Here is a 14,123-nt window from a genome sequence, read left to right on the forward strand (position 1 = left end):
AAAATGGAGCTATGATAGTAATAGGTCAAAGGACTATTTCCAACAGTTAAGCAACGTCTCAGTCAATATCTTTTACATTATTGAGTTACATTTGTACACCCTATTTATTGAGTGAGTATCTTCAAAGATAAAATCATCCCAGTTTCTCATGGATTAATATCTGTAGGACTAATGCCTTATTGAAAAGAAACTGCTCTATATATATGTGAAATTTTTGCTTGTGTAACTTGGTGGAAGCTGAATAATGAAACTGAAAGCATAATATTTGTGTTCAAGATCTCCTTCAGTAATTATTATTGAAAATTCATTTTTTGGGACAAATAAAATTCTAGAAATTTACCTTATTAATCCTTTCACTATGGGAAGGTCAAAGTGTGCATGCTGTGACTTTTTAGAGAGCTACATTTAAAATATAATTAAACTATTTTGTTATTATATTACACAAATAAACTTCACACAATGATGTAGGTAATAAATCAACTTTTAATATTATTTAAGTTTTAAGTTCTTACTTTTATAAGAAAATATTTTAAAAATTCTCAATCTCACCTTAGTTTGAAAATTGTGGAATTTGCTCTTTAGGTATCCAAAATTCTTCAATTTATTTACCATCTCTTTAAGAAATAATGAATTTAATGTAAATTATTCATTATAATATTGTTATTTCTTAGGCAAAGCATAATTATAGCTTTCAATCTTATTTGGATGCACAGTCATAAAATAGAAAATCAGAGCCCTCCTACCATGCCAACCTGTCACATCTTTTTCATGAATTATCGATATGTTTAATACTGTATTATTTATAAGCAGTGGAAAGCTGAGGTTTTACATTATGAAACAACATATTATGTTGTTTTCTGAATAGATAATTGTCTATTTAACTTTTAGTTCAAACTTTTTTCCCAATAGAAACATATCAACAAGCATAGATGAATTTTTAACCACTGTTATTGCATAGTTAGAAAGCCAGAAAAATTGTAACAGTAATTGGATATTGTCTGCTTTTTACATGTTGTTATTCTGTGTTATTTGATGCATTATCTAATAAAATAAGTTTAGTGCAGTAGTACCATTATTATAAAAAAATATGGTTAAGTTTCATCGATAATCGATAACAAAAAGGAAAACATCCACATAAGTATTATATTTCTTTTTTTAACGTGTATTCTTTATTTATTATTATAAAAGTAACTAAAAGTAAATAAAAGAAAATTAGAAAAAATATATTAAATAAGGTTAGATTCTGTAACGTAAATAAAAAGAATAATAAAATTTTAGGAAGTATGCTTCTTAAAGTATGTGCCTTACATAATTTTATAAGGTAAAATGAGTTACATATTTGACAAGTGACTTGCAACTTCTATGTTGGGATTAGTAGTTAAATATGGTTCAAAAGGCAATAAAATAGTAAAATTTAAATATAAACAGATGTCAACTGTTACAAGATTTATATATATATATATATATAAACAGTTGGTTTGTGTTGAGAAAATTTTTTTATGTAGAGGAGCAAGCAACGTTTCGACCTTCTTTGGTCATCGTCAGGTTCACAAAGAAAGAAAGAGGTAATTGACTGATAGCTCACCATATGTTTGAAGGGGGTTGTGTAACTGAGTGTAGGAATGCAGAGGGGGTGCTTAGATGTTTGATTATATTTATTAATATAGGTATAAAGGTGTTCCTTCGTATTGGTCTATTTTGGGCTTAAGTTGTTGTATAAGTAAGGCTTCTTTAATTTTGCTTTTGTTTATGTTTGTTTCTTTATTTAGTATTTGGATGTTTTCTATGGTTATGTTGTGTTTATTTGATTTGCAGTGTTTGAAAACATGTGAAGGTGACTTTTTGTGTTCTTTGAATCTGGTTTCCATTTTTCTACTTGTTTCTATACATTCCTACACTTAGTTACACAATCCCCTCAAACATGTGGTCAGCTACCTCTTTCTTTCTTTGTGAACCTGACGATGACCGAAGAAGGTTGAAATGTTGTTTGCTCCTCTATATAAAAAATTTTCTCAATCTAAACTAGCCGTTTTTACATATATGTATTTTTCTTTACAAGTGGGTTTTCTCATCATCACTGATTATTGTTACAAGAATTAAGTTATTTAGAATAAACAAAAGTAGTTTCATGTTAAAGTTTGAAATAACTTTGGACAGAAATAAAAGAGTAATTAGATTTATTACATATGTTTTTATGATGGTTATGAGGTTACTCAAATTTGCTAATCTTATGTAGAGCTAAAACAAAGCAAATTGTGGATGAAATCAGTTTTGCTGAAAAACGTTTGAAATTTGTTTTGGAGGTTTTAGATATTTTGCAAATAACATTTTACAATTTTTAGATGAATAGAAGCATTTTTAATTATAACATGAAAATCACTTTGCTGTTGAAGCAATTAACACTTTGATTTCATATATTCATAGAGAATTTTTTAGAAGAAATATGTCATTAAAAATTTCATTTTTTTTGTGTACTTACTGAAAGCTTGTGAACTTTTGTGGAGATACACTAAAGGTATTAGAAGTTACAGTATTAAAACTATAAAGGTCAGTTTGGGTTCTTGAATGTGATTTATTTGACTGAGCCCAAGCAAAAGAGTTAATAGCACACAACATCATTTAAAGAAGCTTCAAGTATTTTATAAAATAAAAGTAGAAAAAGCAAGAAAAACCTTTTAATGCATAGTTTCACCCATATTGATACAGAAAACTTGATTTAAACTGATGTGATCTATAAAAAGTTTGAATGTTATTGTCATCAGTTACAGAGGATCAATAAAGAAGTAAAATACGGATTTGTATACATTTAGTGTATAGTACAGAAATAAAATAATAAAATACAACAGTAGTGTCTTTTGTTGTTTTAATTGCATAGTAAGAAACCTAGTAGTATTTCTAGTTTAGTGGTATATTTGTGTTTTAATGATGCAATACTGCATTCAGGATGATGTTTATCACAATAGTCTGATATATTCAAATTTCTCATCAGATTTTGAAATAATGTGTGTAATTTCAAAATTTTAATGAGTGTGATGATTTATTTTGAGCTATTGTTATGTTTTTCTATTTTAGTTTGTATGTGGATATTTATTTCACAGATCATAGTTTTTTACAAACATAGTTAGACAACTCTTAGATATTTTCAGGAAAACAAAAATTCGAAAACAAAAAATGTCCATTTTTCATCGGAAGAATAGGAAACGATTTATTCAACCATCAAATAATCCTCCTGGTTGTGAGGAAGATGAGGTATGTGTTGTTGATATCTCTTTCAGTGAATATTGAAATGAAAACTTTCTCCTTCGTAGTTTATTTATATATGGTGAACAAGTGCTGCTTCCATTAATGAACTCCATTTTGTGTGTGTGTGTGTGTATCTTACTTTTGTATTTGATCTGTTTCAACCAAGACCCTAACTTATTTAATTTAATTTTAATTTGATATTGGAAGCTATATTAGCCATAAGTATACTTCAGGCCAGAATATGTCATTATCCATAAAAGCATTTTCATGTTTACCTGTTGATGAAATGCAATAACTTCATCAGTAGTTAATACACATGTTTATTATATGTTTTTTATTATACACAAATAATAAAAAGCTTGTTTTTTTTTTCTTTCTGTTAATCATTTTCTTTTATTTAGGAGCTGTAGTTTGAAAGCATTATTTGTGGTTTCAAGCTATTGCTTGCTAACAGTGGTTTGATCTTATATAATCTGTTGCTTAACAGTAATGTTCTGACTAACATAAAAATGTTTTGAGACAACATTGGACCTATTGGACCATCTCAACTGTCCTATCCTCTAAACTAAACTAAAGCTATTTAAAAAAAGAAGTTTAAAGCCAGACCTTGTCATTAATTTACTTATCAAACTTTCTCTTAAACTCACTTTAATTTACTGCTTTCATAACATTCATAGGCAACCCATTCCAAAAGTTAATGACTGTGTTAGAAAATGAAACTGCCTTAGTTGAAGATGACCACAACCCTGTCAGAATTTATATTTGTGTCCCTTAGTTCTACTATTATTACTGTTAAATGTGAAAAAAAATGTTGCATCAACACTGTCAATTCCTATTACAACATTTAACACCTCATATTCCCTCTAACTTTTCTTTTTTTAGAAGAAAACAATCTGAGAGATTTCAACCTCTCTTTGTATGACAACTCTTTTATCCCAGGCGCCATTCTAGTAACCCCTCTTTGAACCCATTCTGATACTTCAGTGTCCTTCCTAAGGTAAGGAGCCCAAGACTGAATACAGTACACCAAATGTGGCCAAACAAGTGACTTATACAATGAAATTACAATATATTAATTATCTATGGTATACATATAATTCAAATTGTGATAATCCATAGGCATTACCTTACATTTATTATAATTAAAACCCTCTGCCATTTATTTGATCAACACATTAACCGATCTAAATCCTTTTGTAAATTAGCAGTATCCTCTTCATAGCTAGCAACACCCAAGACCTTAATATCATCAGAAAATTTAAGTAATTTATTGACCATTCTCTTATCTTTGTTATTGATGTAGATCAAAGAGAGCACAAGTCCGAAGACTGAGCCCTGAGATATTCCACTTGTAACATTAATCCAGTTTGAGTGAATTTCATTTGTAACAACCCTCTGCTTTCTTCCATCTAGCCACTCTTCTATCCAGTTTGCTAACTTATCTCCCACACCTACAGAGATAAATTTTTTATCTGTCATTTATGAAGCATGTAGTCAAATGCTTTCTGAAAATCTGCATACACCAAATCTACACCATTACTATCATATCCAGAAGCAGTGACCTTTTCAAAAAATGTCAAAATGATTTGTAAGGCAAGATTTTCCCTCAGTGAAACTATGTTGACTATCCAGTAATATTCCAAACATTGTTAAATGGCTTTTGCAAACCATCTTTTCCCAAACTTTCCAAACTTAATGGGCCTATAATTACTTGAACAATTTTTACCACTTCCCTTGAAAAGAGGAGTGACATTAACTAACTTCCAATTCTTTGGTACCAGCCCATTATTTAAGGACTTACAAGTAAAAGTAGCAAGTGGCTGACATAAGCCTTGGGGAAATATTATCTGTTCCAGGAGCCTTATCATTCATTAAACTTGCAAGTTTTTTGTTAACAAGCTCGGAATTAATGCATTCATCTTGTTTGATCTTTTTTCCACCTGTCAACACTTCAAGATCTGGGATATTACTTTAATCTTCATTAGTAAAAACAGAAGAAAAAGCAATAATCATCAGGTATCATCCCTCAAAGGTCCTATCCCCATCCCAACATTTTGCTTACCTACCTTTATTCCTATGTTAGTGTCACAATTTTTTAACCCCTTCTGTATGTTTGCTGAGTTACATTCAAAATTTAATTAAAATACTTTAATATGAATGTATTTTAATGAAATTACTATTATCATGTACATTATAACTTAAAGTTTTATATTATCTAAGTTTTATTCCTTTATTTTAAAAGGAAAGATTTAAAACAGCAATTGAAACTGCAGATTTTGCTGTCATGTGATTCACTTATGGTTACAAGTCTAAACTTAATAAGCTATTATATATGATACTGTGAGCATAGAATAAAGGCTGTTGGCATACAAGATGAATTTAAAGTTCCACCCATCTTTCCTTAGCATTTGAAAAAATTACAAAAATTTCTCAATAGGGTTTTATATTCTAATATTTCTAAGCTTAAGGTCAGCCATTCTTGCTTCCATTCTCATATATTGCTGGGTGACATGCTTACTACCAAAAAAAAAGTTTTTTTGACTATTCAGTTATAGCTTAAAGAAATCTCTACAAGTGAATAGATTTGTAGCATGAGATAGAAGATATTTGTCCATTGTTCTTTTGAAGTGTACCAGTATTTGACAAGTATTATATGTATTAGCTTGCTAAACAGTTAGATTACATTTAGCTTTTACATGTATATTTTAATTAGTTGTGTATTTTTTGTGTTTATAAATGTATATTTGAAAATTTTATAGTTGTATACATTTAACTCAGTGTAGTTTGACCTGTAGAAATGTCTGTGCAAGATGGTGTGATTCACTTGTGTGTTAGTGAAAGAATTTATGGATGAACTTCACCCTGTAATAACTATTACAAACTCAGGGTCATGTTGGCAGGAACAGGTTTGCATACCTGAATCAAGAATAAAAAACAAAGAATTGGAAAGAAAAATTAAAAATCAACATAAATTGTAAAAATAAAGACATGAAATTATGTATATGAGAAAAAAAAAGATTACAGACAATCTATAATTATTTAAAAAATGTGTACATATTTCCATTTCTTAAATTTAATCATTTCATTGCACTGTGCATTGATGATAATATCTTGAGTTAATAATATAATTGAAAAAAAATGGAATATAAAATATATTACTTTAAGAATCATTTGATATTTAGTTACGAGGTTCAAGAGATTGTGCAAATGAAATTTGAAAATTATAAGATAATAAATAGTTTTTATACTTGAAATTAAAATCACATTGCCTGTGAACTATTCTAACTCTGAGTGCATGCAACTACATTAAATAATTATTGATTTCTTACAAATAGTACAAAAATCAAAATTAAATATCTTATTTTTCTAAAACTACATAATCTTAAGATTGTGAGTACAAGACAAATTTTAAACTATTTCATCAACTGGTTTCACTTTTATAAAGAACTTTCATGAGAGTTGCATAACTATAATGTAAGTATGTCATAGTCACATGGTTAATGTATTTTAAAAATTCCTTACTATTATTTCTTATATTTCAACCACTCTTTTCTCTTATATCCTTTCTGATATCCTAGTTTTTTTGCTTCACTGACATTTAGTCTCCTTTAATCTTCTAAAATCTTCTATCATACTACTGAATTTAAATTTCTTAAATTTATGATAATTTACTTTAATTTTACCTGTTTTATTTTTTATGTGCGAAATGTTCAAGGTAAAAAATATTCCACATCTAACCACTGTTTCCAAATAACTCAATTGCCCAATTCACAAACTGATAATTTTTGTTGCATCCTTTAAAATTTGCTTTTTGAAGTTTATACCTAAAATATCATTATTCTTTGTCTCCATATACAGCAAAACATTGAATTTAATAGAGCAGTGATGTTCCCCAACTTTCTCCTTCTGCCATTTCTATATTTGAAGTTAACAGTAAATCTAAATAGCGTTGTTTCTGGTAGGTTCCTTGACTAACTGGTGAAGAAAACCATCTTTAACAGTTTTAATAACCTTTCTCCCTCACAGTTTGACTCCAGCATGTCCCAATCTATAAGCCTGAAATTAAAATTGACCATAATTATGACTTCATTCACAGCTGAAATCTTAATCTCATTGTAAAGTTTTTCACTAATTTCATCAGAATCATCTGGTTGTCTGTAACAAATTCCCTTTTACTTTTATATCCAGTAATAGAAACTCAAGTGGATTAGATCTCCTTGATATTTGATATCATAAACTCCAACAAGATGTAACTCACATTTTACATACAAAGCCACTCATTCACTCTCTTTAGTATTCTGTCCTATTAAATAACCTTTAAATCTGTATTTCAAATACTTTGCTGTAATAAAAGTCATCTATCTTTAACCACATATTGCTTATTCTTATTACACCAAAATCTTTCATTGCTACCATTGCTCTAAAGTCATCTATAATATTTTTTATGACTTTTAAAGGTTCAGACATGAATTTTTTTTCCTGATTTTATGGAATTCCTTTAATTTTAGTTTGTTTAGAAAGATATTCTCAAGTCAAGAAGCCATTCTAACAATTTTGTGATTCAGTTTATGTCAGACATACAAATTTTGCTTATAAAAACATTATTTTGTTCTTGTTGCTGGAAGTGTATTTGTACCATAAATAGGTTTAGCTCACATGATAAATGTTAGTATAGTTGGAACCAAGATTTGGAATCTTCATTCTTCACGCATTTTTATGTGCTTATGATGATTGACTTATAAGCGCTTTGCAAATTTTTGGAAACTGGTTTCTGCAAATGAGCCAACTGAAACAAACATCTCAACTGGGAATGCATTCTGTCAACTATTCAGCTATACTACATGGGTAAACGTATGTGAACACCTGACCATCACACCCATATATGCTTTTTCAACATTTCATTCCAAAACTGTGTTGTTCCCCCTTTGCTGCCTCCACTCTTCTGGGAAGGCTTTTTGCTAGATTTTGGAACATGGGTGTGGGGATTCACTCCTATTCAGCCACAAGAGCATTAGTGAGGTTGGACGCTTATGTCGGGCGACAAGGCTTGGCTCACAGTCAGAATTACAATTCATCCCAAAGGTGTTTGATGCAGTTGAGGTCAGAGCTCTTTGCAGGCCAGTCAAGTTCTTCCACACCAATCTCAGCAAACCATGTCTTTATGGACCTCGCTTTGTACACAGAGGCATTGTCTTGCTGAAACAAAAAGGGCCTTCTCCAAACTGTTGCTACAAAGTTGGAAGCACACAATTCTCAAGAATATTGTATGCTGTGGCATTAAGATTTCCCTACACTGGAACTAAAGAACCTAGCCCAAACCATGAGAAACAGCCACAGGCCATTATTCCTCCTCCACAAAACTTTACAGTTGGCACTATGCATTCAAGCAGGTAGCATTCTCCTGGTATCCTGAATTTGGTATCCCAAATTCATCCATCAGACTGCCAGATAATGAAGCATGATTCATCACTCCAGAGAACACATTTCCACTGCTCCAGAGTCCAATGGCAGTGAGCTTTACACCACTCCAGCTGGCACTTGGCATTGTATATGGCTATCTTAGGCTTGTGTGCCCCAGATTATTATTTCTCCTCCACAAAACTTTACAGTTGGTACTATGCATTAGAACACATTTCCACTGCTCCAGAGTCCAATGGCAGTATGCTTTACACTACTCCACCCAATGCTTGGCATTGCGCATGGCAATCTTAGGCTTGTGTGTGGCTGCTCAGCCATGGAAACCAATTTTATGAAGCTCCCAACAATTGGTTCTTGTGCTGACTTTGCTTCCAATGGTAGTTTGGATCTTAGCAGTGTGTGTTGCAACTGTGGACAGACAATTTTTACGAGCTTCAGCACTTGGTGGTCCTGTCCTGTGAGCTTGTGTGTTCTACTGCTTCATGGCTGAGCTGTTGTTGCTCCTAGACATTTCCCCTTCACAATAACAGCACTTACAGTTGACTGGGGCAGCTCTAGCAAGGCAGACATTTGACAAACTTACTTGTTGGAAAGGTGGCATTCTATGACAGTGCCACGTTGATAGTCACTGAGCTCTTCAATATACCCATTCTACTGCCATTGTTTGTTGCATGGCTGTATACTTGCTTTTATGCACCTGTTAGCAATGGATGTTAGCAATCCACTAATTAGAAGAAGTGTCACATACTTTTGGCCATGTAGTGTATTCAGTGGATGTGTTCTTAACACTGATTGACAGAATGCCAAGAATGTTTGCCATGTGATGGGTTTCTCAAACTAACATTACTGTTGTTTTTCTGAACATGTAAGCTGGACCACTGGTTCCAAAAGTTAACTGTTAAAAGTTTTATTGCAAGTACTGAATGGCAATAAGGTTCTGAAGAGGAAAGATGTATGGTTCAAGAAATAGATTTGTTAAAACAAATGTAATTGAACCTGGATTGAGAAAAGTTGTTATTGTTATAGACGAAATAGTGCCTAAAACCCAATGAAAGGGCAGTTTCATTGAGGGCATTCCGGTTGACATTATCAGAAAGGTACATATCAAAAGTAAAAGATTACAATGTATGAAAATAAAAGTTTCCATATTGGTACTAAATCCAGATTTACTGCATGCTTAGGTGCAATACTACATAATGTATTACTAGTATTATTTAGTATTTTATTAAGATAGCCCCCAATATCAATGACATTTCTTAATAGGTATCCCTAAGTAGTGTCTCTTGTACTTGTATTAAGTCTTAAATTTGGAGGGGAGATTTTAAATATGTTTCACATTTTTGTATTAGTTTTGCAAGATTCATGTGAATTTCAGATAAACCAGCCTGGGAAAGACCTTTATATATGGTGCAAAGTTAAGGTTCTAAACTATGGTGGAAGAGGATGCATGTCTTTAGAGGATCTTGCAAGAAGGAAGAAGCATGTGCAAAACCACATTACACTCACAAATATTCCCACAGTACAACAACAGTTTGAAAGAAAAACATTATGTATGGGTTGGCCCTAACCTTCAAGGTTACAGCAAAAGAATTTGGATGTACTAGTCATTTTCCTTCTCCAGTGTGTATAATATGGAAGCTATAATTTTGAGTTTTATAACCAAATATTCCCCTCCATTTTCTAAAGCACTTGTTATGATAAGTATGGCAAGAGAGTTGTTCAAGGACTCACATTCACTAAACATACTCTTCCTGTCATGCACAGAAGCATTTACAAGATGAGATTAGGTGTAAGCAAGACTTTTGAGGACAAATATTAGATAGTTTAAGAACCCCATTATTTTCTTTGATTGTTGACAAGTACAAATCACACAAAAATTGTTGGCTGTATTAGTCACTTACTATTATAAAGAGCATCAGATTCAGCATTTAAGTTCATCTGATTTTACAGTTGTTACTACAGACAGTCTTTTTTTTTGTTTAAAGATACTATGTTTAAGGCAGAGCACATTCTGTGAAATAATTTAGTTCATGTGTTGATTGGTAACTGTGAAGATCGAAATGTGGTTTCTAGAATCAAACTAAAGAAAAGAAAGACAGATAGTTGATTCATATTGATGGGGATTCATGTCGTCACATCGACAATGTTGCGATTAAATATTTTAACCTTTTCAGGACTGTTTTTGGAGCCTGTTCACACAAATTTATAGCAATCACTTGAATGTCCATTGTTGAAATTGATATTCTTGATAAGATGTAAACTTGCATGCTTGTAATTTTCTGTTATGCTTTCTGTTGTACTTTTGGTTATACCAGGGATCTTGTACCGTTTGGATCATTTCACAATCCAAAACTACCTATGTTATTAACCAGTCTCATGATGCAGTTCAGACAAGATAAATTTCCTACGTGTGCTAACCTGTACAGACTTGTGCATCATTTTTCCACTTGGTCATGTCTTGCACGAGAGATGGAAATAAAGAAGTTAAGCATGCTATATTAAAATTATTTTGAACTTCAACACATTGTTACAGTTTGTCACTGAGTCCTGTTATGATCAGTCTGTGACTGTGAAACTTGACAATAGAAAATAACCCAGTAATGTAGTTTTTATTGCAGAGAATCTGTGTTGTCCAAAGCACTTCACTCCTGCTTGATTGATTTTGACAGTCCCCTTAAGGTACAAGGACAGTAGTTTCGTGGTACCTTTTTTGAACAATTAGATCACATGGAAGCCCACAGATACTGTATCTAGCAACATTTCTGGTTTATGTTGTTATGCAATAATATGAATATCTCTTTTATTCTCCATCTGCTTTGTTTGTGCTGTGGTTGAACAGGAGGTATGATGGGAAACATTATCTTGATAAACTATTACCCCATTGTCTACATTTTAAGGTAAAGATTCTTCTTGGTTATTTTGTATACTGTTGCCTGGAGTATGTGTACAGCTTTTGCCTCTAACCTTTGTGGATTCTTACCTGTACAAGGTACAGCATTTTGCTAACCACAAATGGATTATGACTTGTTACAGTTCTTATTCTGGGTAGTCATGATGTCCCAAGTTAATCCATATTCCTTTGTTTTCCACTGCTCTTAAGCATAAGAGATATTCCTGGCTTAAAAATTCTAAATCAGTCTCATCTTGGTGATCTTAGCACATGTATATGTGCATATGTAATTCTTGTTTGGGAAAGGACCATTACATACTCTTTCCATAAGTGATCAGATTTTGGTGGCATCACACTAGATACAAAACACCAAACAATGTCAAAATGTAGTTTTAATTTTATACTTACTGTTGTTATCTCATAACTTTTAATTATACATTCAAAATCTTCTTAACCTAACATGCTCATATTTCTGTACAACACAGAAGCTTAGTTGAATGAGTTTTTGAATTACCATACAGTTAGCCGATGAGTAGTTTTATGCAAATTTCAATAAACAAACTTGTGTGACTGCTGTAGTATGTATAACATTTGTCTGAGGTAATGATTCAAGAAATTGTATGGTTATCTATTTTCCTTTTCTGAGACTCGCTGAATGTAATACATCTGTGTGAAATTCTCTGAAACATTTATGAATAAATCTGAATAACAAGATATCTTTGTTCTAATTATGAAGGAGTAAAATCTTGTTGCTATCAACTTTTGTAACTTGAATGCTTCTCCATTTTTACATCTCAGGTTTTTCCTAGGCCTGAAGTTTTAAAATTGTCTAGATATTCTGATATAATATCTTACCTTCTCTCATGTAATAGCTTTTCTCATTCATTGCTGTCCTCTATATGCAAAATATTTTTCACATGCCATTAGCCTTGAAAATCTTGTCTATCCAACGATAAATTTGGTTCACTGTTTCTTCACATGTAAATTATCATGCATCAGCCTTTCACCAGTAGGAGTACAACACACCCTTTTGACGTACATTACCCCTTCTATTCAATTCCATATAACCATCATTTCTTATTAAGTTGTCTTCACATTCAGGTGTTCTACATTTTTGTGTGAATTTCCCAGGTGTGCTACCTTTTCTCTGTATCCCCAGTATCATGACCTGTCCTATCCTTTCCTTGTTTCTTGCTGTAACCTCATCCAATTTCCTTGTTTCTCCTTCTTCTCCAGATAATCTGGGTCTATGCTTATCATTTTCTGTTATAATTGAGGACATAGACTAGCATATCTCATCCCCACAGGCATCAGATAGTTATGAAATATTTACTTCTTTCCTGTGGATGTCATCTGTCTGAGGTATTTATAATCAAAGTTGCATGTGCTATTTTCCATTTCATGTATGTTCTTCTTTATCTGGATCAATCATACCTCATGTAGCCCATGAGGGAAATTCTTCGTTTCTGCCAAGTTCTCACCTCTATTTCTTGTAAGATATGGGTAGACTTTTTGACAGATGTTAAAATAGATCCACCACTTTGCAATTCACCCCTCCATTTTGGAAGCCTAACCTTACCACTGACTGAATGTTGATTCAGAGCAAGTGGTTTTGGATTAGCACAATACCAACCAACATAAGACCTCATGTATGTTGAGTTTCAGTCCCTTATTCTGCCACAGTCATGAGGTTTTGCTTCATGCATTCTTCTTCTATGTAATGGGTCCAAGAAGGTGCTGCACAGACCCATCTTAGTTTGTTTTGGACTATGGTTGCTTGGTAAATTGGCTGGTCATCCATGCACTTCAGCTTCTGTGAGATCCAGTCCAGAGGATGATGTATGTGGAATGCATGTATTCTTTCATGGTGTTCCTCTTCTGTGATGCTCAGACCCAGAGACAGATAATGTACAGTCTTATTGGTTGTGGATTTAAAGTGAACTGCCTCACTGATATGCCCCTTCTTACCATCATTCAATTGTAGAGTTCCAAGATGGCTGGTGTTGGTTGTGGATTTGTGCATGTTTCCTATTTAGTTAAATGTTACAGAATTTTCTCTTCCTGGTCTACCCAACTTGAGGTGAAGACAGTGTAGATCCTCCTCTTACCACTGGTTGGAAGTTGTATGGCCAACATTGTCTGGTTTTGGATTGAAGTTGGCCTATCAAGTAGAATATGTTGCACTCTAACCGTTGTACACCAAGGAACATGTCCATTTTCTCTCATTTATTGGATGTGCTTCTGACAAATTATGCCTGTTTATGTGACACTTACAACCATACTGGATGAAGAGTATACCTGGTGCAGTCTCCCACTTGTGTGCCTCTCCCATTGGGGGTTTGCACTGCTTGGGTGTGAATATATTTATATCCCTTGCACTGGTCCCCTCCATCTTTTCAAGATGGGATTCTAGCTGTTACACGAGAGAAAGTAAGATATTGTATCATAAATTATTATTTTCCTACACTAAAATATATTTCTGATGTTTATTTACCTCCTCTGACACTTTCCACTCTTACTCCACACTACTAGTGTTTACATTCTGCCTAATCTCTGAAGTATTCTTAGGTAG

At 32.5% G+C, this 14,123-nt stretch overlaps 1 protein-coding gene across 12 annotated transcripts in view; it reads left to right on the forward strand.

Annotated features, from left to right (window-relative positions):
• The window catches only part of l(3)mbt (lethal (3) malignant brain tumor), a 96,350-nt gene that overhangs the window by 19,787 nt on the left and 62,440 nt on the right, over positions 1-14,123 (forward strand). For all 12 annotated transcript variants that reach the window (XM_076463840.1, XM_076463839.1, XM_076463844.1 and 9 more), the window contains one exon: positions 3,147-3,249. In XM_076463840.1, the coding sequence (XP_076319955.1) occupies positions 3,147-3,249 (103 nt within the window). The remainder of the gene's footprint in view (positions 1-3,146; positions 3,250-14,123) is intronic.

This window comes from Tachypleus tridentatus, chromosome 10 (assembly GCF_004210375.1).
Source record: "Tachypleus tridentatus isolate NWPU-2018 chromosome 10, ASM421037v1, whole genome shotgun sequence".
NCBI lineage: Eukaryota > Metazoa > Arthropoda > Merostomata > Xiphosura > Limulidae > Tachypleus > Tachypleus tridentatus.